Consider the following 27,515-nt stretch of genomic DNA (forward strand, 5'->3'; position numbering starts at 1 on the left):
AACTTTCATCTGCAGCAGTACCAGTGCCAACAACAACATATTTAGCTGACAGGGTACACTGAGTATTTTTTATTCTCACCTGCAGGTCATCCATCTGTGTGAGGCAGTCCTGGTTCTCCAAATCTTCCCGATAGGACAGTAGTTCTGCATCAGCCATTTCTCTGTCTGCCATCACCAGCATGCCTAGCTGTTCCCGCTGACGCAACCGGTTGACCAGCTTCTCCTTCCCCAGACTGCTGCCTCCACTGACCCCCAGCCCCTTCCTCCCCAAACTGCTGCTAGAGAAACTGTCTCTGGAGGTCCATCTGGCTGTCCCTGTGTTCCCTCCTGTCGACAGGCCCTTGTCTGAGCATAGACCCTCTGAGGAGAGGCTCTTGGGGCTAGAGGACAGCTTGTGGAGCTGTTGCTGCTCCAGGCTCAAAGGAACAGACATGGCCTTGTCAGGCCGTGCTTGAAACAGTTCTGGATTGGGTTTATGTTTTTTAGCTTGTGGGAGATCTCTTTGGCCCTCGCTGCTGTAGTAGTTGGATGGCTCTGACCTAGGCCTTCTCAAGTCTACAAGAAACATTACATGTTTATAATTAGTTGAAAATACAATAATAAGGACTTTCTTGCGGATAATAAGAAGCATAACATTAACTTTTAGGAAGATATCAGGGTTTGGGAATGATATAATATAGACTGTACTTGCCTGGATTGAGGCTGGTGTTGCTGGATGTAGTTGTAGTGGTGGCAGCTCCCCCTTTCTTGCCTGAGGGTGTTACTACACCATCATTTGCCCAGTTGACCATCCAGCTACCTGTTGTAGGGGCATCCGGGGCTGGTGAGAAAGACACACGACTCGTCGGTGGTAATGGCGCTGGTGGCTGCTGCTCTTCCCTTTGCAGCTGCTCCAGACATTCAGCCAATTTAGTATGGCCACGGGAGCGGGCAATTGACAAGGGTAAACGGCCCAGAGAATCAGGGATAGCTAGTGCACGTCTGTCCCATTTATATAAGACCACAGCTGCCTCCAGGTGCCCCAGAGCACATGCCCACATCTAGACAGGAAACAGGTGGATAAGAACAGGCAGACAGACACAGAGTACATATGCTTCCAATATAACAGACTGTGGAACTACAGATTAACAGAAAAAAACAGAAATGCTCCCGTTTAATTATTGGTTACTCAGACGCAAAGATGTTAATTTCAGCTGTCCACTTACCAGAGGTGTGCAGGAGAAGTGGTCTACATTGAGAGGGTCCACTTCTAACTCCAAATCAATACTATCTGCATGTTTGGTGCTGAATGGAAGAGAGACAACATTTAGTAATTCATTGCTCTTTAGTGTGGTGCACACCAATTAAAAGCAGAGCACCATTATATCAAGAGAATTTTGTTCTCACCGCCACTTGATGAGTGTCTGGATGAGGGTGGCATAGCCTTGGCCTGCGGCCAGGTGAAGGAGTGTCATGCCTCTGAAAGTCTTGGAGTGGATTAAATGTTTGGACTTGGCCCAGCAAGCTCTGCTCATCATCTTCTCACAGACCACCACAACACGGCTCTCAAAGGAACTGCTGGCTTGCGTTTGGCCAGATACACACTGACGTACAAAAAGAGAACAAACTGTTATCAATATCACTCACCAATATGTTATTACAACCATTTGGGGGGTAAAGCATAATGAAATACAGTATACATGTGCTGTCATATGAAGAATGACTTTCATCATACTGTAAGAAGAGCATGATATAGGTTTTCACCTGTGACTGACTGTTGTTGCCTCCTCCTCCTCCTCCACCTCCTCCTCCACCACCTCCACCTCCACCGCCTCCTCCTCCACCTCCTCCTCCTCCTCCTCCCCCTGTCCCCCCTGTCCCCCCAGTTCCTCCCCCAGATCCGCCACTCCCTGTGCTGCTCGACTGCTGGTGGCTGGCCATCTCTGCCATCCTCCTCTCCATCTGCTCCAAGCGCTCCAGGATAGACATTCTGAACTGGTTATCTGGGCAAACAGTGGGACACAGAAGAAGAACACGTCAGCACACAAGGAGCATCCAGTGTGCAAAAAAATGGCTGTCTTTGCTGTTACCAGCACAAACAACCTGGTATCTTGACAAGACAAATGATCACACAGTATGCACCACAAGCTGCACCAAATACAACATGTTGCTTTGAGCTGCATAAAGATTGCCGCAGTGACTTGGGGCTCAACATTATGAGGCATACTATCAACCATTAAAGAACAAACTCCAAGACATTTTTTTCTGAATCCTGTGAAGCTGATGGCAAGTTAATTTCCATCTTTCAGCTGTATGACACAAAGCCTCATAATCATAATTAATCTCCCTGAATGTGATTGCAAACAACAGCATACATTAACTTCATCAAAACAATCAGCTTTACTAAAATAACCTTTAAAGCGCATCAATCATCCACTAATGGCTCCCATCACCAAACTCCTGCTGCCATCTCAGCCACTCAAACACAGCCACAGCAGACTAATACAGGTTGAATGATTGGCCAATGAGTGGGGGCATGTTAAATGTGTCCACACTTTCACACAGCGCTTCAGACACGCTCTGGGGGAAGTGTGCAGCTGAAGGCCCTCTCCAGCTGATTAAGTACGGCCCATTACGGCCAAGGAGTCTTGGCCCACCCCTGTTCCATAAGGCTGTATTGTGGAAGCACAAGGAAACTGACAGTACAGAATCAATCACAGCTCACACCTATTGAGAGTCCTTGAGACCCCAGCCTTTCTATACATCAAGATGGATGTAGGTATAAAAAGCTATGAGCAGTGTTTACATGCTGTTTAGAGGGTAACTTATGCGTTTTACTCAGTTTCAACCAGGGCAGTTTAATGGATTGCCTCTACACAGGTTTTAAGCATTGCAATGAGAAAAAGCTATTTTCTTTTTTAGAAATATGGAACATGTTGCATAATTGAACACCCATATGAGGAAAGGACAGCTAAATTGATTTCAAAAGACTTACCAACATATAGTATTTTAACTAAAAAGCAAACAAAAAAATTAGGTGTTGCTTTAGGTTTGGCTGTGAAATTAAGCTAATTGTTAAACAGTATTTGAGCAACAAATATGCAGAAGTCTAAACATTTAATAACAGTAAAATTTGACCAGCTGATGTTAGAAGATAATGCAGAAGGCTCACTGAGACATTAAGCAAACACTCTACAAACACTCATATACAGATACAAGCAACAAACATGTCAAACATGAGTGTGCATATGCACACACACATTGGCTTTTGCTGTGTACAGACAGTGGAATGGGATGGGCACAGAGAGCCCACTGCAGCATGGAGTATAGAAGACTGCATTAGCATTCCCCATTTAGCCACTATGAGGCCGTTTCTGTGGCAACCTGCTGCCGAGTGGTAACTAGGCGACAGGAACATGGCTGTGTGTGTATGGTCTGCCTGCGTGCTATTGGCTTATTGATGAAGGGGAGGAGAAGGACTCGGTACACCAGCAAAAAAATGGATAAAGGCAAAAAATGAGAAAATATGGTCTATAAATCTTAGATGTGGTGTATGTGTACCTGGCCTACTCTCATTTCTCATTGTTTTGACATTGTAGGTGGGGGCCTAATGACTCTAAGTGGGGAGCCTTCACAGCACGACCTAGTGACATTTGCGCTTTACGGTATCTTGGCAGTCACGGCTCAGGGCACCGTAGAGAGCTAATGTCACCGTCAGACTCCCTATAAGCCACTTTAAAGCAGGTCAAGTAACCACTATCACTGGACAGAAAAACATAATGTCAGTGGCTGGTAAACTGCTGCTTTCAGTGACAACATGCTGTACTTGTGAATAATGGACTGGGTGAACAACACTGAGCTCTCCTCCTTCGATCTCTATGTGCATTGTAGACTGTCTAAGTGAGTCTGCTGTCAGATCAGCATATCAGGTTTAAATACCCTAAAAAGTGCCTGAAGTGTTCCTTCACATGTGGCATTCATGTTTAACTAGCAACACGGTGACTTGGAGAGACAGGTGAGGTGATGGGTTAAAAGTCTACCCCAGACTGAGGCTATGTCTGCAGGGGAGTCAGGGGGTTGAGATAGGTCACAGTGCTATGGCCTGCTTTAATACCAGGCTATGCTCTCCCACTCTCACTGGCTGACATGAGGCAAGGGACAGAGACAGGGAGATGGACAGAGAGCGAGAAGATAGTTAGCAGTAGGCTGACATGTCTTTGTTCAGACCCAGTGCTGCAGTGCGCTGCAGTGCAGATGATGTCATCTCCACCTGCTGCCTGCTGCTCCAAATGCGATGCACGTTCACTGCAGAGGGAGGATGGGGGTAGAGACGAGTGGGAGGGGAGAGGGAGGAGACAGGGAAGGTGAGCAGCCAAACAAAACTGTATCAACAACGTGACGTCTCTAACGCCCTCCCATTCTCTGGTTTACTCCCTTGTGACGGTGTGTGGCAGCAGACGTTGCGACTCTCACACATATAGGGCACTCTGTGACATGCTATGTTGAAAAGCAACTGGGTGAAAGGAATGAGTCAGACCATTCGTGTTTTTGGGAAATTTGATTAAGTGATGATATGTCAACTTAGTGTAAACTTAGCAGGTGTCATGCCATATTTATGTCTGCTACTGTATATGGACCAAAGCCAGTTCCAGTTCCAAATCCAGTCACTGGAGTAGAATGATGTTATAGCTTCTTCATGCTTTTCCTAAAGCTTTCAGTTCCTCCATTCTCCCTGCTGGATTTGGGTTACATTTCCCATCCCAGTTATATAGTTAACAATATAAATTTATTCATAAAAAAATCAAGAAGCTTCTCATATTGCTTGATGAAGACACACATTAAATGTTATGTTCTATCAGTTCTGTTGCATTTCTGTCTGGTTTATAAAAATTTCCTGTATTGTCCAGTACATCACTATTATAATGTGCTTCACACTAAATATGTTGTTGAACAACCTGAGGTGTTCCCTCTGGGAAAAGAACCTTGAGAAGCTGGGAAAGTACTGCACTTCAAGTCTGTTAATAGAATAACAAGTTGTCTTGACTAAAAGGCAAATGCTTAGCACTAAGATTGAAATGAAAATCCACATAATACTCCATGACAAAAAGTCTGGAATTTTTGTGATCGATAACCCAAATTAAGTCAGGGCAGAAGTTCATCAGTGTAATGACTATTGTCATTACACTGTTCCACTGTGGGACCTACCAAACACTGGCTCCTGACCCAGTCAAAACCTGGGCTCCATGTCAATTACAGAGGGGTTAATTGCGTAATATGAATAAAAAACATAGTTTGAGTACTGTAGCATACTTTTGTCTTTACAAGAACAGTACATAACTTCAGTAGTTACTAATGTTCCTTAGCGTGCAGTGAGTCTCATGTGCCACTGAGGCTCTGCTGTTGCCTCTTATTAGTTGTTCCCAAAGGATGCCAATGTCCTTTGAGAAAACCAGAAAACCTGTAAGATGTGGACTGGGTTTCAATCTAGGCAGCATCTAAGTCTCACCCTATGTAATCAGTTTCATTTTGGGGACACGACAACAGCTCCTCAGGAGACAGGCTGATATACATACAAGTATGGAGAGGAAGGACAAGGTTGTTTATTGACACTCAGTGGAGCACAGTGGGAGTGAGAACAGACTGAAGGGAAGACGGTATGAGAGATTACAGGTAAGGACAGGACAAGGGTGAGGTGAGATGAGAGGATGTAAGGAGGGTGATGGAGAGGGGAGGAAAAAAATAAGAGGAAGGGCAGGGGAGAAAGGATATGCCACCTGTCATGAAAACAGGGAGGAGAATTCAGTGTAGGGTCAAGTTAGTGGGCAGTAAGGGGCAATATCTCTGTCCCTTCTAGCAAATGTCAAGGATGAGGGAAAGCAGAGGACTTTTAATAGAGCACTGTTAGGGTAGAAACATGGACAGTTGGCCAAATACCCTTTTCATTTCCTCAGTACAAGCAGCTATTAATGGACAATTCCTCTACACTGGACAAACAATATTTACTCAAAGTTTAACTCGGGGCTTGTTGTTTTTAAATTCAACAAATATGGTGCCCATTCTCAGACAAACACCATACTCTGTAACTAAAGACATATTTTTATCTTTAATTGCACACAGGCTTGTTCATATAGTCTGGTTGAGTGTGGGAGGGGATCTTTAATTCTCACTTTTGGACCAATTAAGTTTAGAGTTGGACCTCATTATCTCTCTGCAGCCGGTCAACCTCTCACATGTTACCCAGTAGAAAGGCTGGAGTCCAGGCTACTTTAGGCCTCTGTGTGTGAGCTGACTGACAGGAGCTGGTATTTGCAACTGTGCAGAGTAAAGGATCAGGCCATCTGGCAGCAGCCCTCACAGCTGGAACACATAGCTGTGTGTTGATCAAAGCTACAGTATACTTTGACATAGTATAATGACCAGTTGTGGTGCTGCCAGTTCTATTGTTACTGCCCTTTCTTTTAAATCTTAAAGAAGAGTAAAGTAGCATCACAGGATTTCATATTTTAGAAGAAATTTGCCATCTTCTTTTAGTGGAAGCTGTTGTTATGACATTAAATCTATTTGAGGAACCCATCCATCCATCCATCTGCTATTCTGCTTATCCTGTTCAGGGTTGTATGGGGTGGAGCAGGGGGTAAGACATGCCCTGGACAGGTTGTCAATCAAACAAAGGCAAAATGCACAGAGAAAAACACTTGTATTTGTGCCTTGGGGGAAAACGGTTTCAAATTCACCCAATCTGCTCATCTATAAACCAGAAATGGGATCAGATAAAGGACAGCTACAATTAAACTACATCCATGAACAACAACAATAAACATTACTGATTCGCAAATACTCCGAAAATATTTACTGTGTATGTTAGGTCATAGTCTCCGTTCTGAAACCCTGATAGAAAATCACATAATTATAGTATTAGGTGAAAGCTGTCACATAAATTCCTTTAACTTTTGCTCCAAAAATGTACAACCTGCACACATCAGAGCCAGTGATTACAAATGTAATACCATCCAGTTTGGATATCAGCAGTGTGATTTTAGCATTACAGGTATATTATGAAATGCAAACACAAAAGCGTACTATCTGAAAACATGTTGTCACTTTGGAGCACTATATTTTATCAATATACAAAGATTTGGTAACAGAAACACTGTAACAAATGCTACTTAAGAGGAACTTTGTAGTGCATGAGCCACACAAGTGAAGCAGCTTTTAACTTAGCTGGCATTTGTCCAGTTTTACAGGTCAGTATGAATCTAGACTGAATGCTGAATAGATACATTGTGTCACACTGAAGGTAGAAATGCCAAGAGTAAATACCATGGGGATTTTCTGTCAAGCAGTATTACATTAATAGTGCAATGAAGTATTGGGTTTTTGTCTTGAAAGCAGCGTAGTGTGATTTTTTGGTGGGTGTTCAATTGATACACTAACAAGTACATGTCTTTAGCTTCTTATTTGCATAAACAACTACATACTGCTTGACACATCAGCAGCAAACAGGAGAAAAATTAAATGAGTGGAGAAATAATTCCAAAGATGAATCAATCTGATATAAAGCAGCAGGGCCCGGGGGACAGGACGTCTTCAAAGCTTTCCATTAATAGTAAGTCAACACAGTTAGGCTAAACACATTCACAGTGTTGTCACTGGCTTAACAATCTTTTATAACGTGGTACTGAGAATCACATTTCAGTTTTTTTTTTGTCACATTCTAGAGCAACAATTGCAATTTATAACTGAGATCAGGAAAGTAAGCAGAGAAAGAGACATGAGACTATGTAGCTGATACAACCACCAGAACCTCAACACAGTGTAGGCTTGTTTGGAGGAAACATATATTTTCACACTTTTATTTAGTGGTATGACACCTTGGAGGGAAACACGTGCACAAAATGAATAGCTGTTTACCCAACAAGCTCAATCTGATTACCAAAACTTACAACTTACAACTACCTGCAAACATGCTTTTGTCTGAAAAACAGTTACCTGTGAATACACAAAGCTATATAACCTTTTGGGCTTTATAAGCACCCTGGGGTCTGTTACCTCAAACAGTGAGGACATATATATTTAAAATCACATCTTAAAATCATGTAATTTGATGCACAACACAAAGTACAGCTTCAGAGAGAGTTTAGTCTAGTTTTATACAGTCCCATGACTAACTTAATGTGAAAAACTGAATTAAGTCCATAACCATTACACTGGACCGTATGGTCTAGAGTAAACTGTACAAATGTCACTCTTATTACTAGTGCCAACAGTACAACAACTAGTGCCTTTTCCTAACAATAAAATCAATCATCCTATCTATAATAGAATCTAACAGCACTGAAGGTGCCCTGATTGAGGTCATTCTAAATTATCCAGGAAACTTTAATGGAGACACACAAACAACTATAAATAATGTGCTTTCTCTAAATTACTTCTCTGAAATGTCTCTTTCTCTTTAAGCTTTTGTTCTGGAGTGATCCATCACCTCCAGGTGTTTGTGGTACAACTACTATTGCGTTTGTCATTGTAGCTATAACAGCTACAGTGACAATGTTACCACTAAAATAAAAAATACCAGTCCTGCAGTTGTGATTTATGTGCTGGGTATTGTGTTTATTGCTGTATTATGGGTGTTCGCATTACTTTCAACACTTTTACAGCTAATTTTAATAAAAATCAATCATGTCAATGTTGTCAGTGTTATTATAAATGCTACCTTATGGATAACAGTTCTTAAAATAGTGAGCTGTTTTATGTATTTTACACCACGGCCAAGCCCCCACAACTAAGAGCCACACAGCAATCACTTTGAGAAAAATATGACCACAAAGTAGCATTAGTGGGTCTATTATTTGCTGCTTACTAAATGCATGTAGCACAGTGTATGCAACAGCCATAAGCAAAATTTGGAATTTCATATAACATGTTTAAAATATGTACTTTTGTAAATTTAAGAAATAATTAGCCATGGTGTTGTTTTGTGCAGAGTGGGGATGTCTTTAAGAAGCCATAATAGCATGTGTTCAGCTCAAAACTTTACAAAGAATCAACAGGTTGTTAAATGTATGTGTAGAATTCTTGCACTTTTCAATGTGTGGACATTAAAAAACACAACAAAAGCCAAGTTTGAAAACTCAACTACAAGTGAAGTCGCTGTTCACACATCGGTGGTGCTGAAAGACAAGACGGCAGCACTTATGCTCGACTACTGTAGCAACTTGCAATTTAACAACGTGTGTTTTTTTCCGTATTTACTTGATCCGTTGATGAGAACTGTTCTTAACTCGGTCTGAACTATGAAACAACTGCATGAGTAGATTTCACAGGCGACAGTGGCCCTGATTACCTGACCAGCTCTCAGGGATGCGACACTCCTCTAATGCGCTAGAGCATCCGTACTTTCTCCGATGGTCTATAGTAGATGATGTTTAACAACACGTGAAACAGCAGTTGCAGGACACATTAGCTAGATTGCGCGGACAACACACACAAACCAACCAATAGGGGTTTTAAAAGGGCTTGAAATTGTTCAAAGTGTCACGAATTCGAAGTGCATGGCTTTGCCAAAAAGTGCCGCTTTGCAGCAGTACATGTGGTCCTGAGAAAACAGACACCACAACTAGTTAACTTCATATGCTGACTAAAATGTCATGAACGCAAACTATGTTTTCTCTAGTAAGGCGTCAAAAGTCATCGTAAAACGTCTCTAACACGTCAAGACAATAGTCGTGAGTCAGGAGTTGGCTATACTACAAGCGTCAACTCTCCACTGCTCTGCAATGAGGCAGAGTCACATGAAACACTTGAAGAAAGCATGTGGTCCAGGATGATCTGTTATATCAAAACTTCGCTACAGCACAGACACAGAAAGAGGACAGTAAAACACTTAGGACAGTAATTTGGCATGCGAGGTGTTCTAGGAAGGATGTAACTTCAACTTCTTGTGGCATACAAGAGAAACGCACAGAATAACAGCCCAAACACAACACAAATACAGCACAGCACAGCACAGCACTACAGGAACAGGCTCAACTTAACACTGCTAACCTTCTATTTTACTTTCCATGGGTAAAGTCCACCTCAAAGCCCCCAAATACTGCCTTTTTTGTGTTTCAGGAAAGGCAGGTGTCATTCACTGGCATCCTGACCCAGAGAAGTCCAACCATAGCTGCATTTCATTCAAATTGCAGTTTTGCCCCTTCGGTCAAGCTACTTGCACGGTGTTATACGGAAAAAATAAAAGTATATATCCTTGGTGTAGACTGAATCTCAACCTCAACAGAGCACTCGTCAACAATAGAACAAAGTGAAGGAAGAGAGCGACGTGAGGAGAGAGGATGAGAGAGAGAGAGAGAGAGAGAGAGAGAGAGAGAGAGAGAGAGAGAGAGAGAGAGAGAGAGAGAGAGAGGAAGACCGCTCACTACTCTTCTTCCTCTAATAGCCCCCTCCTCCTCTTCACTTGTTTCGAACTCACACACATACACGCACTTTCCTAGTGCTCCTAGTAGTCGCTGCTTTCCCAGCCTGCAGTAAAATGACAAATACCGCTGCTAGGAGACGTTGTGCGCACGTGCCGCCGGTAAACAGACGCCCTAATTTCCGTTTGCAGCCTCCTCCTTGAGCCGATGTCGTGCTCGCTCTTTCTCTATTATGTTTTTATTATTTGCTGATCACTCTGTCTATCACTAGGACTGTGCTGATGGTTTAACAGGTAGATAGGCTCATCTTCGTGCATGCGGTTGCTTTTGCAGAGTCTCTCCCACAATGGGGAAGGTCGGTGCAATGATTGAAAAGACGTCTGGACTCGCCTCCTTCCAGCCTGTAGCTCCTGTCTGCAGCTAAACCTTGCTCTGTCTGTGGTGGTTTACCCTGTTTACCCAAACACGCCCACTCCTCCGCTCCTGCATTGTGTGTACACGGGTTGCCGTTTGTCACGCCGGTATAGTTTATAGGCTACTTAGAGCCCGTTCTATTCTATCCATACACAAACACTACTCAGTATGCCGCTATGCTCGAGCTCTAATTTGCCAGTTTTCAGCGAACCTCTCTTGGTTTGGCTCGCTGGGTCTAAGCAGAGGGACTTATTGGGGCGGACGATGAGAGTTCTGCAGCTCTGATATTCTCTGTCCTGCCCATGGCTCCGTACCTGCAGTGCTGCAGAGAAAAAGCGCCCCTTCCCCCACTCTGCATTATGACAAATCAAGGCAGGCAGGCAGCTGTGCCATTAGCACATCATAGCACAGTGAGTCTTCCATGGTAGAACAAACTCACAAAGCTGTGCAGCATACCGCTGCAGACTCACACTACATATTACATGTCATGTCAAAAGTCTATAATTAATTAGTTGGATGACGGAAAGGGTTAAGTGTGAGCCTGCACATACAGTCACATTAGGTGAGTGGGATTTTGTCACACTATTTTTTGGAATGTGGTTAGTATCACTTTTCCATTATAGTCTACGTGACGCGCATCATGGTCTGTTGTTTTTCAGCATGGCACACATTATCGATGACTACATGCCTAATTACAGCCTGCCCTACTTCTGAAAGTTATTTAGACAACAGGAACATTGAAATTTTCTGTCATCAAGTGGGGAACAAAGCCGAACATATTCAAACATTTACTTTTCCGGAAAAAACAGGCAGATTAAAACCCCTCCTGTTAATTCTCTATGGTTTTAAAGGACGCCCTGCGCCAATGTCGCTGTCCGCAGACAGAGGTGCTGAAGCCGCTCATTAGGAACACTTACGGCGTGAATGTCTGCTATGACATCCGGACAAGTAACTATTCACTTAGAACGTTCATCAGTTGTGTTTGTGACTGTCACAGCTGTAACTAAATATCACCTTTCCCAGTATGTTCACTCACTTGCATCACACCGATATGAGTTACTTCTTTTGTAAACAAGTTTGTGAAGCAAACCGTACCACCATTAATTGTATCTTACTTAGAGCGAGAATTCACGTGCCAAAAATCACCTTTTATAATCGCAGAAAGGAGAAAATCATACATTATCAGCTTTTATATGCAATAGGCTGAATTCCAGCCACACATTACATGGTAAGATTGAGGTATGTTAATGATCTTGGCAGCTCATACATGTCTTTGTCATAGTCTAATACAACAGACTGCCATGAGACAAATATTGAAAGATGGCAGACAAGGGGTTAATAAAAGTAAGGTAATAGGGTGGGCTGTGTTTTCCCTGAGACAGTCAGCTCCTCCTTAACTGGTTCTGTGAATGGGCCAGTGTGAGACAGTAGGGTATGAATGGCGGAGGGATCCACTGGTTCTGCCTTGTATGGGAGCCGCCAGCTCTGGATTACTCACTCCCACTCCCTCAAGGGCCGTCTGCAATGCAGCTGTCCTGTGAGCCGGTGCTTCACTGTGCCCTACTTTATCCTGTCAGTGCTCAAGCACTGCAGCATTGCCTCCCTAGCAGCATTCTTACATACAAACATACAATATGTACAAACTAATTACATTCTGTGAACATACCTACACCATCGGATTCAGTCTGTGCAACTTTCAGCCTAAACCTGAATTTTAATGGAATGGATATTTACCAGCTTTGCATATTAATGTTCTATGTAGGAGAGCCTTATATCATTATAGTCTAATAATAAACTCTCCACATTCATGAATTTAATTTCCTTAAATTAATTTAATGTGTAACAATAATAACCATGCACAGTCATACCTTTGCAAAAGGATTTAATCCAACAATAGTATATAATATATCGCAATATACTGCCACAAAACCAACAACCAGTCCACTCTGCAACAATGACAGCAATGTTATCATGTCAGAAAAGCCATTTATTTCAGTGTTAACTGTATAGAGACCTTTCATATCTTCAATGCACACACAAGTAATATTAGCCTGTTGCAAGAAATACAGCTATTATCTCAACACATACTGTACATAGATAGGTGTAACTGAAAGACTTACCATCCAGTGAAAGCCAATCGTGTTGAGATGATGGCAGTGACGGTAGAGCGCGGGCCTTGTACTCAAACACCACAGAGTTAGAGATGATTTGGTTACTAACAGCCACCTGTAGGGTCACCAGACCTGTGTCATGAGCTGGGGAAGGAAAGGATTATGATAATTCAGCACAGGTAGACTACACACAATATCAGTATTATTGATATGAATATTCTCATAGATCTGTATGTAAGACTACTACAAACAAAGAGAATATAATTATGATTCACACTTTAAATGACAACACTATTTTAACACAGTGACTGATACATCAAGATTTGCCATGTTAACTTGTTACAGTCATTAATGTGTTGTTAACTGATTTTATTTGGTAGAAAATGTGCAGCTTTCAGTTGTTTTACCTGGGCAGTAGCAGCGCAGCACCCCTGGTTGAATAAGGGAGGCTGGGACTGAGATCTGGTCAAACAAGCAGCTGTAGTTTGAACTGGCCTCTTGCCATGGCCCTGTGATCAGCACCTTTACTCCACCCTGCAAACCAGAACAAATGGATATGATGAACTTATACCACACCTGCCAACTCAGGGTTGGGTAGCCCCGATTATTTAGTGTTATTCTGCCATCTACCGTGCAAAGCTGAGTATTACACCAGGACGAATAAATCATTTCACATGCTGACCTCTGCTACCATCATGTGGATAACCGGTGTAATTTCAGGCCTCACATTTTATATTGACGGGGGGTGTTAATATCAAATACCACATTAGCCCTGATTTTCTGATGCAACAAGATGTTCTAAGCACTCCTGTGTAATTTTTTGTCCAAACATCCCCCCTACCCCGAAAATTACTTTCTGAACTCTGAAAATCACAACTTTCACAGCTTCTCCACTCTTTTGTCCAGTGCAATGTATAAATATGTTCATGATGGGCCATTTAATGATCTTGTAAGTGCCATATTGTATCGTAAGAGTACTTTGTACAATGAAAAGTCTAATGTCAAGGTCATGTTGTAGGTTAAAGGTCAACAAAATGCCTAGTTTTTTCAAAAATTCATACCATTCCGACATTTATCAAATATGTCCTCAGTTCTCTTCCCTCTGGTTTCCTGGTGGGATCCCCCAAGGCCTTTGGCCCTTTTAAAGCCACATTAGAGACAAAATATTGCAACATGTACATTCCATTTGAATTTGCCGCCATTAGTGTGGCAGGAAACACTAGCACACATTTTGGCGGGAATCACTAACACTTCATTCATTCATTCATTCATTTTCTGAACTCGCTTTATCCTCACTAGGGTCACAGGCGGTCGCTTGGAGCCTATCAAAGCTACTTATGGGTGAAGGTGGGGTTCATCCTGGACATTTCGCCAGTTCATCTCAGGGCTGAACATATAGAGACAAACTGTCACTCTCACATTCACACCTATGGATGATTTAGATGAATCAATTAACCTATCAGTGCATGTCTTTGGATGGTGGGAGGAGTCAGAGTACCTGGAGAGAACCCACGCAGACACGGGGAGAATATGCAAACTCTACACAGAAAGGTCCCACCCCCATCGACTGATGTTGGAATCGAACCCGGGACCTTCTGTCTGTGAGGCACGAGTGCTATCCACTGCACCACCAACGGCCGCAATGGGACATACACATGTAAATTGCAAAGTCATGTACCGTTTTTTATTTTTGACATGTCTATATGGATGATACATTGAGTAAATAGTTCTGTTTAATGTATCTTATTGAATGGAAGTTGTTTGTGGTCAATAGATGTGTTATGAGGATAGAATCTGAGCCGAACATTTTGAAGAACCCACATTAACAGCTTAATTCCATGAAATATGCATTTTTGACCATTTGGGTGACCTTTGACCTATAATTTGAGCTTGACACTATACCTTTTGTAGTGCAAAGCACTCTTAAGACATGACATGTCTCACAAAAAAAAACATCTAAGGGCCCAGCATGAGCATATTATTACATTGTACTTCATCAAAAGTGAAAAAGGTTTGAAAGTTGCCAAAAAACAAAACAAAAAAACATGTCTTCAGGGTTGAAAGAGTAATTTTCAGGGTGGTGGTGGTGGTGGGGGTTTGGATGAAAATTTCAAAAAAATTACACAGGAGTGCTTAGAACATCTTGTTGCATCAGAAAATCAGGGCAAAAGTTGAGTAAATAGTTATGTTTAATGTGTCTTATTGAATGGAAGTTGTTTGTGGTCAATAGATGTGTTATGAGGAGAGAACCTGAGCCGAACATTTTGAAGAACCCACATGAACAGCTTAATTCCATGAAATATGCATTTTTGACCCCTTGGGTGACCTTTGACCTATAATTTGACCTTGACACTATACCTTTTGTAATGCAAAGCACTCTTGAGACATGACATGTCTCACAAAAAAACATTTACGGGCCTAGCATGAGCATATTGCTACACTGTACTTTATCAAAACTGAAGAAGGTTTAAAAGTTGCCAAAAAAAAAAAAACACGTTTTCAGGGTTGAAAGAGTAATTTTCAGGGGAGGGGGAGGGGCTTGATTTGAAATTTTTTCACATTTTTGTATTCCCAAGACATGGGAGCATTAGAAAATCTGGGCTAAAGTTGAATCTGAAAATTTTCCTGAAATAACCCCCCCCCCATTTAAAAGGTCACGTTAAATCAGTGATTTTCAACCTTGGGGTCGGGACCCCATGTGGGGTCGCCTGGAATTCAAATGAGGTCGCTTGAAATTCCTAGTAATGATAAATGAATTTAAAAAAAAACTTACTAATAAAAAATATATGGTGAGTTGAGAGATCCAATCCATTAAACACATGACAAACTGTGAAGCTGCAACTGAAGCACTGTGGTACTGTTTATCTGTCAAATGTTCATTGTGGTCGGTTTCAGATGCTGCAGCTCTTTCATAATTCACAGTTTGAGTTATTGTTTGTTCAGTATTAATTGTCAGCCTTGTAAATACAAGCTGGACTGACTGTACATATCCTGACCAAGGAAAATAAAATTCTCACTTAGTGCAGTAATCCACACCTGGCTTTTCTGCCTCCATCCATAATAATATATATTATATAGACTAAATGTCATCTAACATTAACATTTATTTGCAACATAGTATAGCAAACTATTACATGATCAAAAACAAATTAATTTTAGCAAAAAAAAAAAAAAAAGTCTCAGTTTTAAATGTCTGGGGTCGCCAGAAATTTGTGACGTTAAAATGGGGTCGCGAGACAAAAAAGGTTGGGAACGACTGCGTTAAATTATGTCACCCTTCAATGGACAAATGGGGATAGTAATAACTGTGAACTGGGATTCTAGTGAGTTTAAAGTATCACCAAAATACTCAAAGGTGAAATAAGTGAGGGAGGTTTTATATATTAATCCGTTGAAATAACTATTCTCAAATAATTTTTATTAAATTGTGTAAATCTTTTGAATGAATGAATTACATTTTTAGCTTTGAAATGCACTAGATGTTTGAGGTCTTGTTTCCAGTTGTAGATTTCCGATATATTTATTTATTTATGAGTTCCAAATCCTACTTTTTACTTTAGGTTATTTATTTATTTTCAGATCTTATTTTTGGCTCAGATTTGGTTCCATGTTATATCACTATTCATTTTAAAAATGCATCTTGTAAATCTAATTACTTTTTTGCTGTGTGTAATCCTTTTATCCACACTGATATTTTTGGGGCTCTCAAATATTGCAACTGGAGTATGAATGACTGAAATTTAAGTTGACATATCTACAGACTCTTTTTTAATAGACTATGAATACTCAGTCTATGTACATACACCAAACATATATATTTCACAGAATCTCTCTTAGAAATGTTTTACACCTTCTGCATAAATAGGGCATAGAAGTAACTTGTGTTTTTTACTTGCATGTCGTTTCTTTAGCAAAACAGTTCAATTTTCATCAAAGTGATTTTACAGCAAGAACACGTATTCACCACAAACTACAATGTTGCTTACACTATTGTTTGTAACAATCACAGGAAATCCATGGAGGTGAGTCAACATAAAATCATTATTGCTGAAAGTAATTAGTAAATAGTAGAATTTTTGGATATGACCATAAATAAAATTAAAAAGTCTGACTGTTACAGATGTTACATACAATTATTCGAACACATTTTAGCGACTGGACTCATATACAACGGCATTAGAAACAATGAATGACTGATGGAATATTTACAGGGGATAAAACTTTAAGGGAGGAAGTATCATCTCACCTCAGGGTAGGACCACTCAGGAGAGTAGTCAGTGACCATGAAGAGTCGGCCTGTGGCCTGGAGCATCCCCAGAGCCCCCTGGGCTACAGCTGCAGATACCACCTCTGCTACATTCATGTAGGACAAGGAGCTGGGCTCTCCGGTGGTTCCTCCTGCTCCGGCCCCTCCACTCAGTGACTGGGGACTACAGCAGGGTTGAAGGCAGAGATCTGAGGGGCTGTAGCCTGAGCCCCTTGCTTCTCCATCTTCCTGGCCCTGTTGAGGGCCTGTACCAGCTGTGTTCTGACTATCAGAGCTATGGGATGTCACTAGCTGGTGAGCATATAGTGCCCCACCAGCGGTCATGGTTGTTCCACTGCCATCCACTGAAATAAAGTCACTGATGAGGTCAGAGAACTGATTCCCAAAAGAGATGTCAAAGTGATCCAAACTGATCTCCATGCCTGTTCCTCCTGCTCCCCCATTACTGGTTGCCCCGCCCAGTCCTTGGTGGGTTCCGACAGTGTTGTAGAGACCCTGGACCATGCTTGTGCCTTGGAGAAGAGGCTGCAGCTGTGGTTGCTGTTGGGACCGGTTGTTGCCATCACTGTTGTTGTTTCCATTATGAATTACTTCTCCTGCACCTCCACTCCCTCCTCCTCTTCCATCTGAGGTCTGCTGCAGATAGTGCTCTGCCGCCCCTGCGTCTCCATTACCTGCCCCACAGGCCTGAATATGATCCCCTGGCTTCAACAAATTATCTGTTCCATTTTCAGGGGCTCCTGCCTGAGCTGAACTCACATTGCCTTGTTGTTCTAGACCCACCACTTCCTCATGCTCAGTGCCTAGCCCAGGAAAGGTCCCCTGGTATTGTAACAGCTGAAGAGAACCTGCCTGCCCAGGCCCCTCTGTGGGTGAGCCTCCATTACAGTTGGCCCTGTGCTGGGGTTGGTGGGCCTGGTGATGGTGATGGAGATGGCCGTTGCTGCCAGGAGAGTCTGTCTTCACCACCTGAAGGCCCATATATGCTCCAGAGTCATGGTTGTGCTCCATCAAATGTGTTTTCTGGCCCATGTTAGGCCTGCCTTGCTGAGTCTGGCCAGTCTGAGAGCCATCCTGGAGGAAGAAGCTTGGTGAACGATTCTGGTGTTGCATGTGAGGACTAGACATTGCTTGGCCATAGTTTACTGTGGTTGCACTGGAAGTATAGTCCTGTTTAGCATCAATGGCACTAAAATCCATCTGCTCCAGGGTAGTGCTGGGACTTAGACCCCCACCAGAGGGAAGCAGAGAGCCTCCTGTGGTCAGAGAGAGGCTGCCCTGGCCTGAACCAGCACCAGATGACACAGACACCCCACTGCCACAGTTTACTACTGTCCCCACCTGGTAGCCACTCTCCTTGGCCAGCTGCTGCTCAAAGGAGGTGTCCTCGGTCTTAATGTTTTTTACCAAAGCTGAGCTGAAGGTGTAGCCATTGTCTGACATAGAGGGGGAGCGCTGCAGACTGCCATTAGTATTGGTGCTGCCACCAGAGGAAGATGAGGTTGAAGAAGAGTTACCCTCTGTCTTTAATGCACTGCCTCCATAGGTCTGGCCCTGTTTAGGATTGTTCAGAAAGCAGTCAGGGTCAAAGTTCATATTGGTCTCTGGGATCTTGATGCTTCCAGAGTCCAGGCTGCTGGACAGCACCAGCTCCTCTGACACCCCAGCAGCAGACAACATAGACAGACTGTCTCCCGTCGCGGTCGTACCAGGTTCCCCAACTCCTCCACTGGGGAAGGCAAATTTGTGACGATCAGCGGTAACAGACAGCACCAAGCCCTGTGAAGTGGCATCTGTACCCATCAGGTGAGTATTAGGGCCCCCGGTTGGAGACATGCTATAGACAGGGTCTCCAGTGACCTCAGACATAAAGACACTCTGTGACAGGCCAGACATGACAGAGGCCACATGGCCCATGCCTGTGACCACAGGGCTGTCAGCCATGTCTGGATCACTGTTGAGGCCACTGCTGATGGAGACAGGAGAGTTTTGTGTGGTGTCGGGAACCTCGACCTGATTGGTGGACGACACCTCCGTGCTGTTCTGGTGGAGCAGGACAGGCTTGTGGACTTTGCCATTACGTTTCTCCCTTGTGCTACCCCCTCCGCCTCCTCCTCCAGAGCTTTTGCCTCCACCATGGGAACTGTGCTCGGTTTTCCCCTCAGACACATCATTGTTTTGTACCTCAGAGTGAGAGCTGCTGTAAGCCCCTGAACGGGGATCCACCTTAGGGGAGATGATACGGTGTTTGGCGCTGTTGCATTTGTGGTGCACACTGCTCCCTGCACCTATAAGAGCAAAACAGACATAGAGAGAGGTGGGGGATTTGGATGGGTGAAGGAGGCAAAGAAAGGACAAAGTACAAATAAACAGCATTTAAAAAAACACTTTATGCATAGGATACGATAAAACTAGCCTTTCATTTTATTATACAGTAAATGAAGCGGGAAGTTTTCCATGGCCTGCTAGTCATCAGAAATAAAAATGCAACTGGGGCTTATCCAGAATAATTTGTTTAAGAAATTAGTAAACCGCTGCTTAACATTGTTTTCCTGAGTAACAGCCCAGTGAAATTACACAGCTGAGCAGGTATTTGATTGATTTGCATATTGTACAAGAACAGCTGGGCTATTTCAGATATGACTCCGACACATTTATCAGTAAACTAAAATAATAAGCCAATAATCCTGACGCTCTGACAATTTCACTATAAAATCCTTTTGCAATAAAATACCATAAGCACCTTTTTTGATGTGCTGTAAAACCAAATGTATCTTCTGTCTAACCTTCTGCTTCTCTCACTAAATTTTTCACATCTCTCTTGAGAGCACCCTCCATCCTATGTTTCTGCTAGCCCCTTACCCAGGGTGCCCGTGCAGAGGCAGTTGTGAGTCCGGGGAGGTGGCTTAGTTTGGTGGCTGTCCAGAATCTGTTGCACTAGCTGCTCCACTGAGAAGCCAGAGCTGCTGTTCCCATTGCTGCAAGTCCACTTGATGCCATGAACTGCCGGGAGAGAGGAGGAGACAGAGACATCAGCCAGCCCAACAGACCACCAGCCACGCCAACCCCCCGCCCCACCCACTGCCCTTCCTGTCTACCTGCCAGTAGTCACCATGCTGCTTATTTGACACCTCTCTAAAAAGCCCCAGTTACCATGGTATGACGGAGTAAAAAAAAATGACTCACTGTACTCAAAAGGTGAAATTTTGCCTCTACTGCTGTCTCCACATACGGCAAAAGTAATTGTACATAATATGGTAACAGCACCAGTGACAGTACTAAATATAGTGCAATTTACACTTATTTAAAGGGGTCTTAGTAGTATGTTAGTAAACAGTTTTATTACACTTTATTGTTTATTAGTATAGAGTTATTAAACTATAAAATTATTAGCGTTACCATTGAATTTATTTACATTAGTATGTTTTTTTCCACATCTTATTTTATCATTAATTTGACTGCATAGATTATGAAATGAAGTAAATAAATTAAAATAAGCCATTTCTGAGAAAAATGCATTTATTTTAAGAATATACATATAACTTTGTTTTAATAGGATATTCCAGCTTCAAATGTTGAACTAGATTTAACTTTTACTGGACTAAGACAATGACCGAACTTTTATTCTTATTTTAGGAAATAGAATAATAATGGATTAGATTTCTATAGCGCTTTTCAAGGCACCAAAAGTGCTTTACATTATTGATCCAATATTCATTCACTCTCACATTCTCACACTGGTGGTGGTAAACTATGTTTGTAGCCATAGCTGCCCTGGGGTAGGCTGATGGAAGCGTGGCTGCCAATTTGTGCCAAACAGCCGGTCTGACCACCACTGAACATTCTGACACCAGTGTGAGTGACACTGGAGGCAAGGTGGGTGAAGTGTCTTCCCCAGCGACACAACGGCACATGACTAGGACAGAGCAGGATTCGAACCGCCAACCCTTCAGTTATTGGACCCGCTCTACTCTTGAGCCATGGCCGCTCCATAATAGTTGCTGACTCCCCTTACAGATTTGTCTTTACTTATTCGGTGATATTTAAACATATTTGGTATCTTTTGGCATCTAAGTAAGGCTGTTTTTGGAGTGCATGGTATGTTAACTCTATGTGGCCACATTGGTGTTTTCATAATATTTTGGTTAATGCTTCACTGCTCATCTGAATTTCACAGTCTTTTTCTTTTCCTCTTGTTATTTTCTATCTCTTTTCCAGAGTAGGAGAATGTTTTTCCAGTCTTCAGTTCACTTTAATGTAAGTCTCACTCTCTAAAGCAGCAGGCGCTGCCAGCCTGGTGCGTCTTTCCCTCCCATATGACAATGTCTGTTGCTGCTCTCTGGCCTCCCCTCTGTGAATGCTGATGAAGGTGACAGCAGGCATATTCTCTCCACCCTCCACCCTTTCCCTGACCTACGACTCTGTTCTAACAGGGAAAGCCTCTGGGGAGGAACATCACCTAGCCGCTGCTGCTGTAACCGCTGTTGCACCTTGGCGAAACAGAGAGGCTTTTTGCTGTAAAGCTCCACTCCCTACCTCAGTCACAGATTGCTAGCACCTTCTAATACTTTTCATCGCTTCAGTTGCCAACCAGGTACCACTTCTGATGAGACAGATAGTGGTTTTAGTGGCTGTAAGGTGGCAGGAGACACCACTGAGTGCTGCAGTGCTTAGGCTCTCAACCACGGAAAAAGGTAATATTTTAATTGTGAAGCATATTCACACTATAAAACAAAATCAAGCCAGGTTTAATACACGTTTCCTTTGGGCAAACATGCAAGAGAGTAAGATATATACAGAAAACAAGGTTGAGCGCATGTGTGAAAAGCAGAGTGAGAATCTGCTTTGTACATGTCTGTTTGCATATGAGATAAAAAGAGATGAAAACAGAAAAAAAAGGATGATGGGATGGCAGATTAAAGACAGAGCTAGTTAAGGCAAAATGAAAAAAGCTTCAGAACATGATTGGATGACTGTGATAAGGATCTAACTTGAAAGCTTAAAGATCCTGTGGCAGATTACAGGCTGGTCACCAGCAGATGTCAGCAGAGCTGTTGTGATCAAGCTTTAGACCGTTCCACTTACAACTCGCTGTGTCACAGAAACATGAGCGGGATTGACTTTGATCTCTCACGGAGTCATATTTGTTCAGTCTTATATCTACAGCATATGAGCTTAAACAAAGACTGAACTCCAAATGTGAGATAGATATTTCATTCCATGTCAGTATAATTACTGTACAAATAATTGTTTCTGTCTGGAGATCTCATTAGACAGTGCAGCTTGAGTCCCCACTCAACTTCTGACAGTGTGTTATGAAAACAGTATCAAGGATATGATGCTATTATTGCTAATGAAAAGATCATAGGATCACTGATGCACTAAACCGCTATCAGGAATCTCCTTCTGTGACAAAGCCAGCAAGAGGGCTACAGGACAGAGGTGCATCCAATCTGCCGATGTGTCTGAAAGAGTGAAAGCCTAATCCAACATCTTACATCCACCATGTAGCCCCGTCCCTATTTGTCCAAACAATCTTGTCTCTTCCCCTGCTCTGATCCCTCGTGCCAGAATTGCCACAGCCATCTTCAAGCTTCATCTAGACAGACGTCGCCCCCGGAGGCTCTGGGTTGTTGACGTATAGTTACCACCGTGTCTGGCTGTCTGCTCTTCTCACTCAGGGTTATGTTCCAAAGCAGACATGACAGGAGCAGTGCCACTAGGTTTAATCCTGGTGGCAGCGACAGCAGTGGCACCAAACAGCAACCCAGTCACATCATCATCCTGATGACTGCATCCTGTCATGAGCAGCATCACAGAGCTCTAATGACAAACACAGTGAGCTGCAGGGCACACGCATATCCCATCTTGTTGCCTCTGCCCCATTGGGCACTACATGGGACAGTGGAGTACAATAGTATATGTGATGGTCAGCCCTGGCTGTCTTGCCTTGCTCTATTCTAGCCTAGAGACAGGCCTTCTGTCTGTCTGAGTGTTTGTTAAAGCCGCTCAAGCGCTATCTGTCAGCAGGCTAAGGGCATAGCTGGGGATAGCGCAGCGTGTTTATAGCATTAGACCAAAGGAGTGAATCAAGCTGGCTGCCTTGTCTATGTAACTGTAGCGTGACTGAGTTGTGATGCCACCCTCTTACCCCTATCTTCACCCTCTTGCTTCTTCTCTTTCTCATCAAACACCACAGGGCGTTAAGGAGGGTGAGGTCAGACAAGGCAGTATTTCACAGGGCTTATATTTGAACTGCTGTATGTGCGTGAGAAACTTTTTGTGACTGAGAACACGAATGTGTGTGTTTTTGTTGTGGGGAGACAGAATAAGCTCAACTGATCCATGAAATCCACATTTTTCCTTTGTTGTTTTTTTTGTATCAGAGGTGTCAAATGCTTTGAGCACTGAAATTTCATGACGAGAATAACAAAACAGAGGAGTAAGATGGAAGAGGGCAATTATATTGCAAAAGTTGACACTTACGTGGAAAAAATAATCTCAGGAGTTTGAGTGCTGACAAAAATCATCAAGTGAAAATATAAACTATCATCAGTATATGATATCAATTTCCTTAGTGACACATACAGTATGTCACTGAGTGTCGAGCTGTATAATTTATTTGTGTGATCATGCATCCTGCACTCAATTATCAACCTATAATGCTTGAATGTTTCTGTACCCCAAGAAGGAAAGAAGAAGGAAAATCTGTTCAGCTTGTTTACATATAAAAAAAGCAATACAAATTTGTAATAAATGCTATGGTAGAAATATGTAATGCTATAAATAAAAACGTATCCAACAGTGCTGCAACTGTATTAGTTAAATTACTGTATGCAAGAAAAAAAAATCTTATTAATAGATGCAAGATATAGGTCAGTTTAGGAAATATGTATTCCATATTAAGATCAAATGTATTATTTATGATTAACTAATGCATAGATGTGCATGACTTCAACCCTGTCTTAACTCCAAACATTGAGTTAGGAGCAGTTATCTAACAATACCACTAGGTGGCAATGTTGCTCCATCATTAAGCTTGTTTTAGCAGGTTGGCTGTTCAGGAGAATGAGACGGATAGAAAGAAGAAAGACAGAAAGCAAAGACAGAGAGCAGGAAAGGGATTTTTTCTCTTTATGTAGCCTCCTCATGTAGCCTGGCAGCTAGAAGGCATCTCACACTCACCCTCTTTGTCCCAACAACTCCCAAAGTTAATGACTTCACGCATTACTGCAAATGGATCTTGGTTTTTACATTAAGCCACAGATGTAATGAATACAGTGGGCTGCCGTTGCTTAGTGGCTGTCCTGAGGTAAGGCTTTATGTTGAAATATGTTCTAAAAGTGATAGCAGACAGAGTACTCAAGAGGATAACAATATACATGGACCACAGTTATAATGGTCTGGGCTGCCTTCTCAGTATGCAGCCAGCATGTGTACATGCTTGTAAAGCTGCTGACATGTTCCTCTTTACCTGGCCTGATCACCAATAATTGGATTTTGGAATATCAGTCACAGCCTTGCTAGTCCCTGCCAGACACACCCAGGTCACGTGCTGGTTGTTAAAGGTGTTGTGACAGCTCTCGAAAAGATTTTCAGTGTCCCGCAAACTCCTCCTTTGGCTACTGTTATCATCAGACAAACACTGACTCAATCGTTGGGCAAATCAAGAGACTAATAAAAACACAAACCACATCACACAGAGCATTAGTAAAGCCAGTAACAACAGGGATCAATTCAGTGAGGAGGGAGAGAGACAGAGGGAGTTGGAGGGGTGGAGGGGGGATTTCTGGTGAGTCAGACATTCTTGCTCCCACGTACTAACATGAATCAATAACCAGCTTGCTGCCATCTTCTGCCTCAACTTCCTGCTCAGGCCAAAGAGGAGGTGCACTCTAAGCCTGGTCAGAGTGGTGCCAGAGGTCTAAGAGAAGAGCTGACCTTTGACCTGCAACTGGCAGATGGCTCCAGTAAATGCACACTCGTATAACATTGTAGGAACACTCAGTGACCAAAGACACTCCCTGACTGAGATGTTGAGGGCACTTATTGTGCATGCTATGATCTAATAGGACCAGGCATTACATTCTCAGAAAAAAAAGCCAGTGAGTTCAGTTTTTCCATGTAAACACTATCAAAGACTTTTTTTTATGGCTGATAGGAGCTGTGAAAGGCTTTGAATAAAATGTGACAGTGGCGACAAGAACCGATCAATGCATAGTTCTGAATTGGATTAGTCAATTACTCACACATAGGCTTAAGTTGGCCAATCAACTCCTCCTTGGTCCACTTGGCCCACTCCTTCTTGTCTGTATTGATGGAACACAGGATAGGACCACATGGTTTCCCACAATCCTCAATGGCTGGGACATTCAAATAGTGGACGAGCACAATATCAGGATTCTGTGGAGGAAAGAAGAGGGGGAGATTAAACAAGGTGGTGTAACAGATAGCCCCAGTTAGACAAAGAGCATGACTTCTTGAGGATATAAGAGGAGACTGTGGTAGTGACATATAGATACTATAGCTTAGCTGTAAGGGCTTCCATGTGGAACATGCCAGCTGGCTGCTGCAAAGTAAAACACTGTTGAAACAGAAAAATTGTGCACAGATAACAACATCCGAGAACAGAGGAGAAATCCAAAATCCAACAGAAAAAATGCTCCTCTCTGTCTACAAATGTGCATGTGCTTGGAGGTGTATCCTAGCATGTGTCCTCGTGTGTATTTATTCGGGCATATGTGTGATAATTATAATGTGTGCTCATGTAACACACTTATGGCATTTTGTCAAGTCCTCCCACATGGTGAGTTGATGCCCTCAATTAACTCTGCCTGTATTTACAGAGTCAAAACTCAACAATTTGCTGGCTGTAAATTGTTACTTGGTTACCTCTGCAAATTCACTAAATTGACAGCTTATGAATAATAGGTAGCATTTTAGGGAATCTTTTGCGAGTGTGAATAACATCAACTCGATTCATGAAAAGCTTTGATTACTGTGCATAGCAAAGACTCAAACAAGGCATGTAACCATTTGGGTCCTTATTACTTCCAGTATGTTCTAAACATCCACTTGCCATTAAGCCCACACAAACATAACACATAAATAAAGAGCAACATCCCTGGTCTAACAGGATACAAATATATTTGTATTGATTACAGCTAACCTGGATGCTGCCAAATACATCAAATTACACAGTTTATGGTAAAAACTACATTCAGATGTGTGAATAAACATTCACACAGGGCCACACTTAACGTGTATGCAAGCACACAGATAAACAAGACGTAAGAATCGACAAACCAACAAAGACCTTGATAGTGAAAAATGCTGTGACAACATGTGTGTGTGACTGCAGTTTGAAGCTTCATCAGTACTAAGTGGGGAATAAATCAAGGTGCTGCTAGTGTAGGTCTGTGCTCCCTCTCAGTGTGTACCATTAATCTGGAAATATACATCCCCCTCTCCCTGTCTCTGTCTCCCCTTATTCCAGACAGGGGTGTGGCTAGGAGCATAGAGCTACAGCAGCAACTTGTTCTGCTCCAAAACATACGAAGCACTACCACCATTTCTATCATGTCTGGGACTCTGAGGAGCACAGATGACCTCCCTCCACCACTCCCACCAGGGATTAGAACTGGACATCGCAGTGTGTTACCTCACTGCTTTCCTTGTCCTCTGTCATTGCTGTGGACAGTAGGTGACTGTTGCTGGCCTGTTTGGATGGAGATGGCACACGGTGGTATGTGATGCCCCCAGATGGCATCACCAGCTGTGTCAACAGCTAAGAGATGCCCTGAGTCTTTACTTGGAATGAGAGTGCCAAATGTAGACAAGTTCATTTAATTATGAGGGTACATCAGCATGTGTGCAAAGACACACACAGCTCACTCATGAGTTTGTGCAAATACGCAGGCATAGACACACAGAGGCCGAGCAAGGACAAACTAATTAGCATACTGTAACAGACACATACGTATATACTCACAAAACACACAAGGGTTAGCTGAACACAATCATACACATGGTTACACACAATCACCTCCTTCCAACACCCACACTCCCAGCTGTTTTCTACCTTTTCACACATAGCTACACAAATATGCATGCACAAAGCAAAAGAGACAACGTGGCAGCCTTACGGCTCATCCAAACACAACTAATTTGTGTTGCTGTGCTTTACTATAAGGAATCTGCTATCTATTGTAAGCCGAGGAGGAAGCCAGAGGTATATAATGTCTGGAACTTCTGCTTTTTTTTCCTCAATTGTGTTTTCCTTTTTCTCTCTTCTTATTTTACAACGCATTTAACAGTTTTCTCCAAACT

At 42.6% G+C, this 27,515-nt stretch overlaps 1 protein-coding gene across 1 annotated transcript in view; it reads right to left on the bottom strand.

Annotated features, from left to right (window-relative positions):
* camta1a (calmodulin binding transcription activator 1a) overlaps positions 1-27,515 on the bottom strand; it is a 272,063-nt gene that overhangs the window by 12,662 nt on the left and 231,886 nt on the right. The window contains exons 7-17 of the mRNA XM_030137891.1: positions 25,436-25,589; positions 20,049-20,189; positions 17,166-19,474; positions 13,327-13,453; positions 12,929-13,063; positions 1,824-1,982; positions 1,744-1,769; positions 1,387-1,583; positions 1,206-1,284; positions 692-1,040; positions 80-555 (exon numbers count right to left, since the gene is read on the bottom strand). Of these exons, the coding sequence (XP_029993751.1) occupies positions 80-555; positions 692-1,040; positions 1,206-1,284; positions 1,387-1,583; positions 1,744-1,769; positions 1,824-1,982; positions 12,929-13,063; positions 13,327-13,453; positions 17,166-19,474; positions 20,049-20,189; positions 25,436-25,589 (4,152 nt within the window). The remainder of the gene's footprint in view (positions 1-79; positions 556-691; positions 1,041-1,205; positions 1,285-1,386; positions 1,584-1,743; positions 1,770-1,823; positions 1,983-12,928; positions 13,064-13,326; positions 13,454-17,165; positions 19,475-20,048; positions 20,190-25,435; positions 25,590-27,515) is intronic.

The sequence above is a fragment of the Sphaeramia orbicularis genome, chromosome 7, assembly GCF_902148855.1.
Source record: "Sphaeramia orbicularis chromosome 7, fSphaOr1.1, whole genome shotgun sequence".
Lineage (NCBI taxonomy): Eukaryota > Metazoa > Chordata > Actinopteri > Kurtiformes > Apogonidae > Sphaeramia > Sphaeramia orbicularis.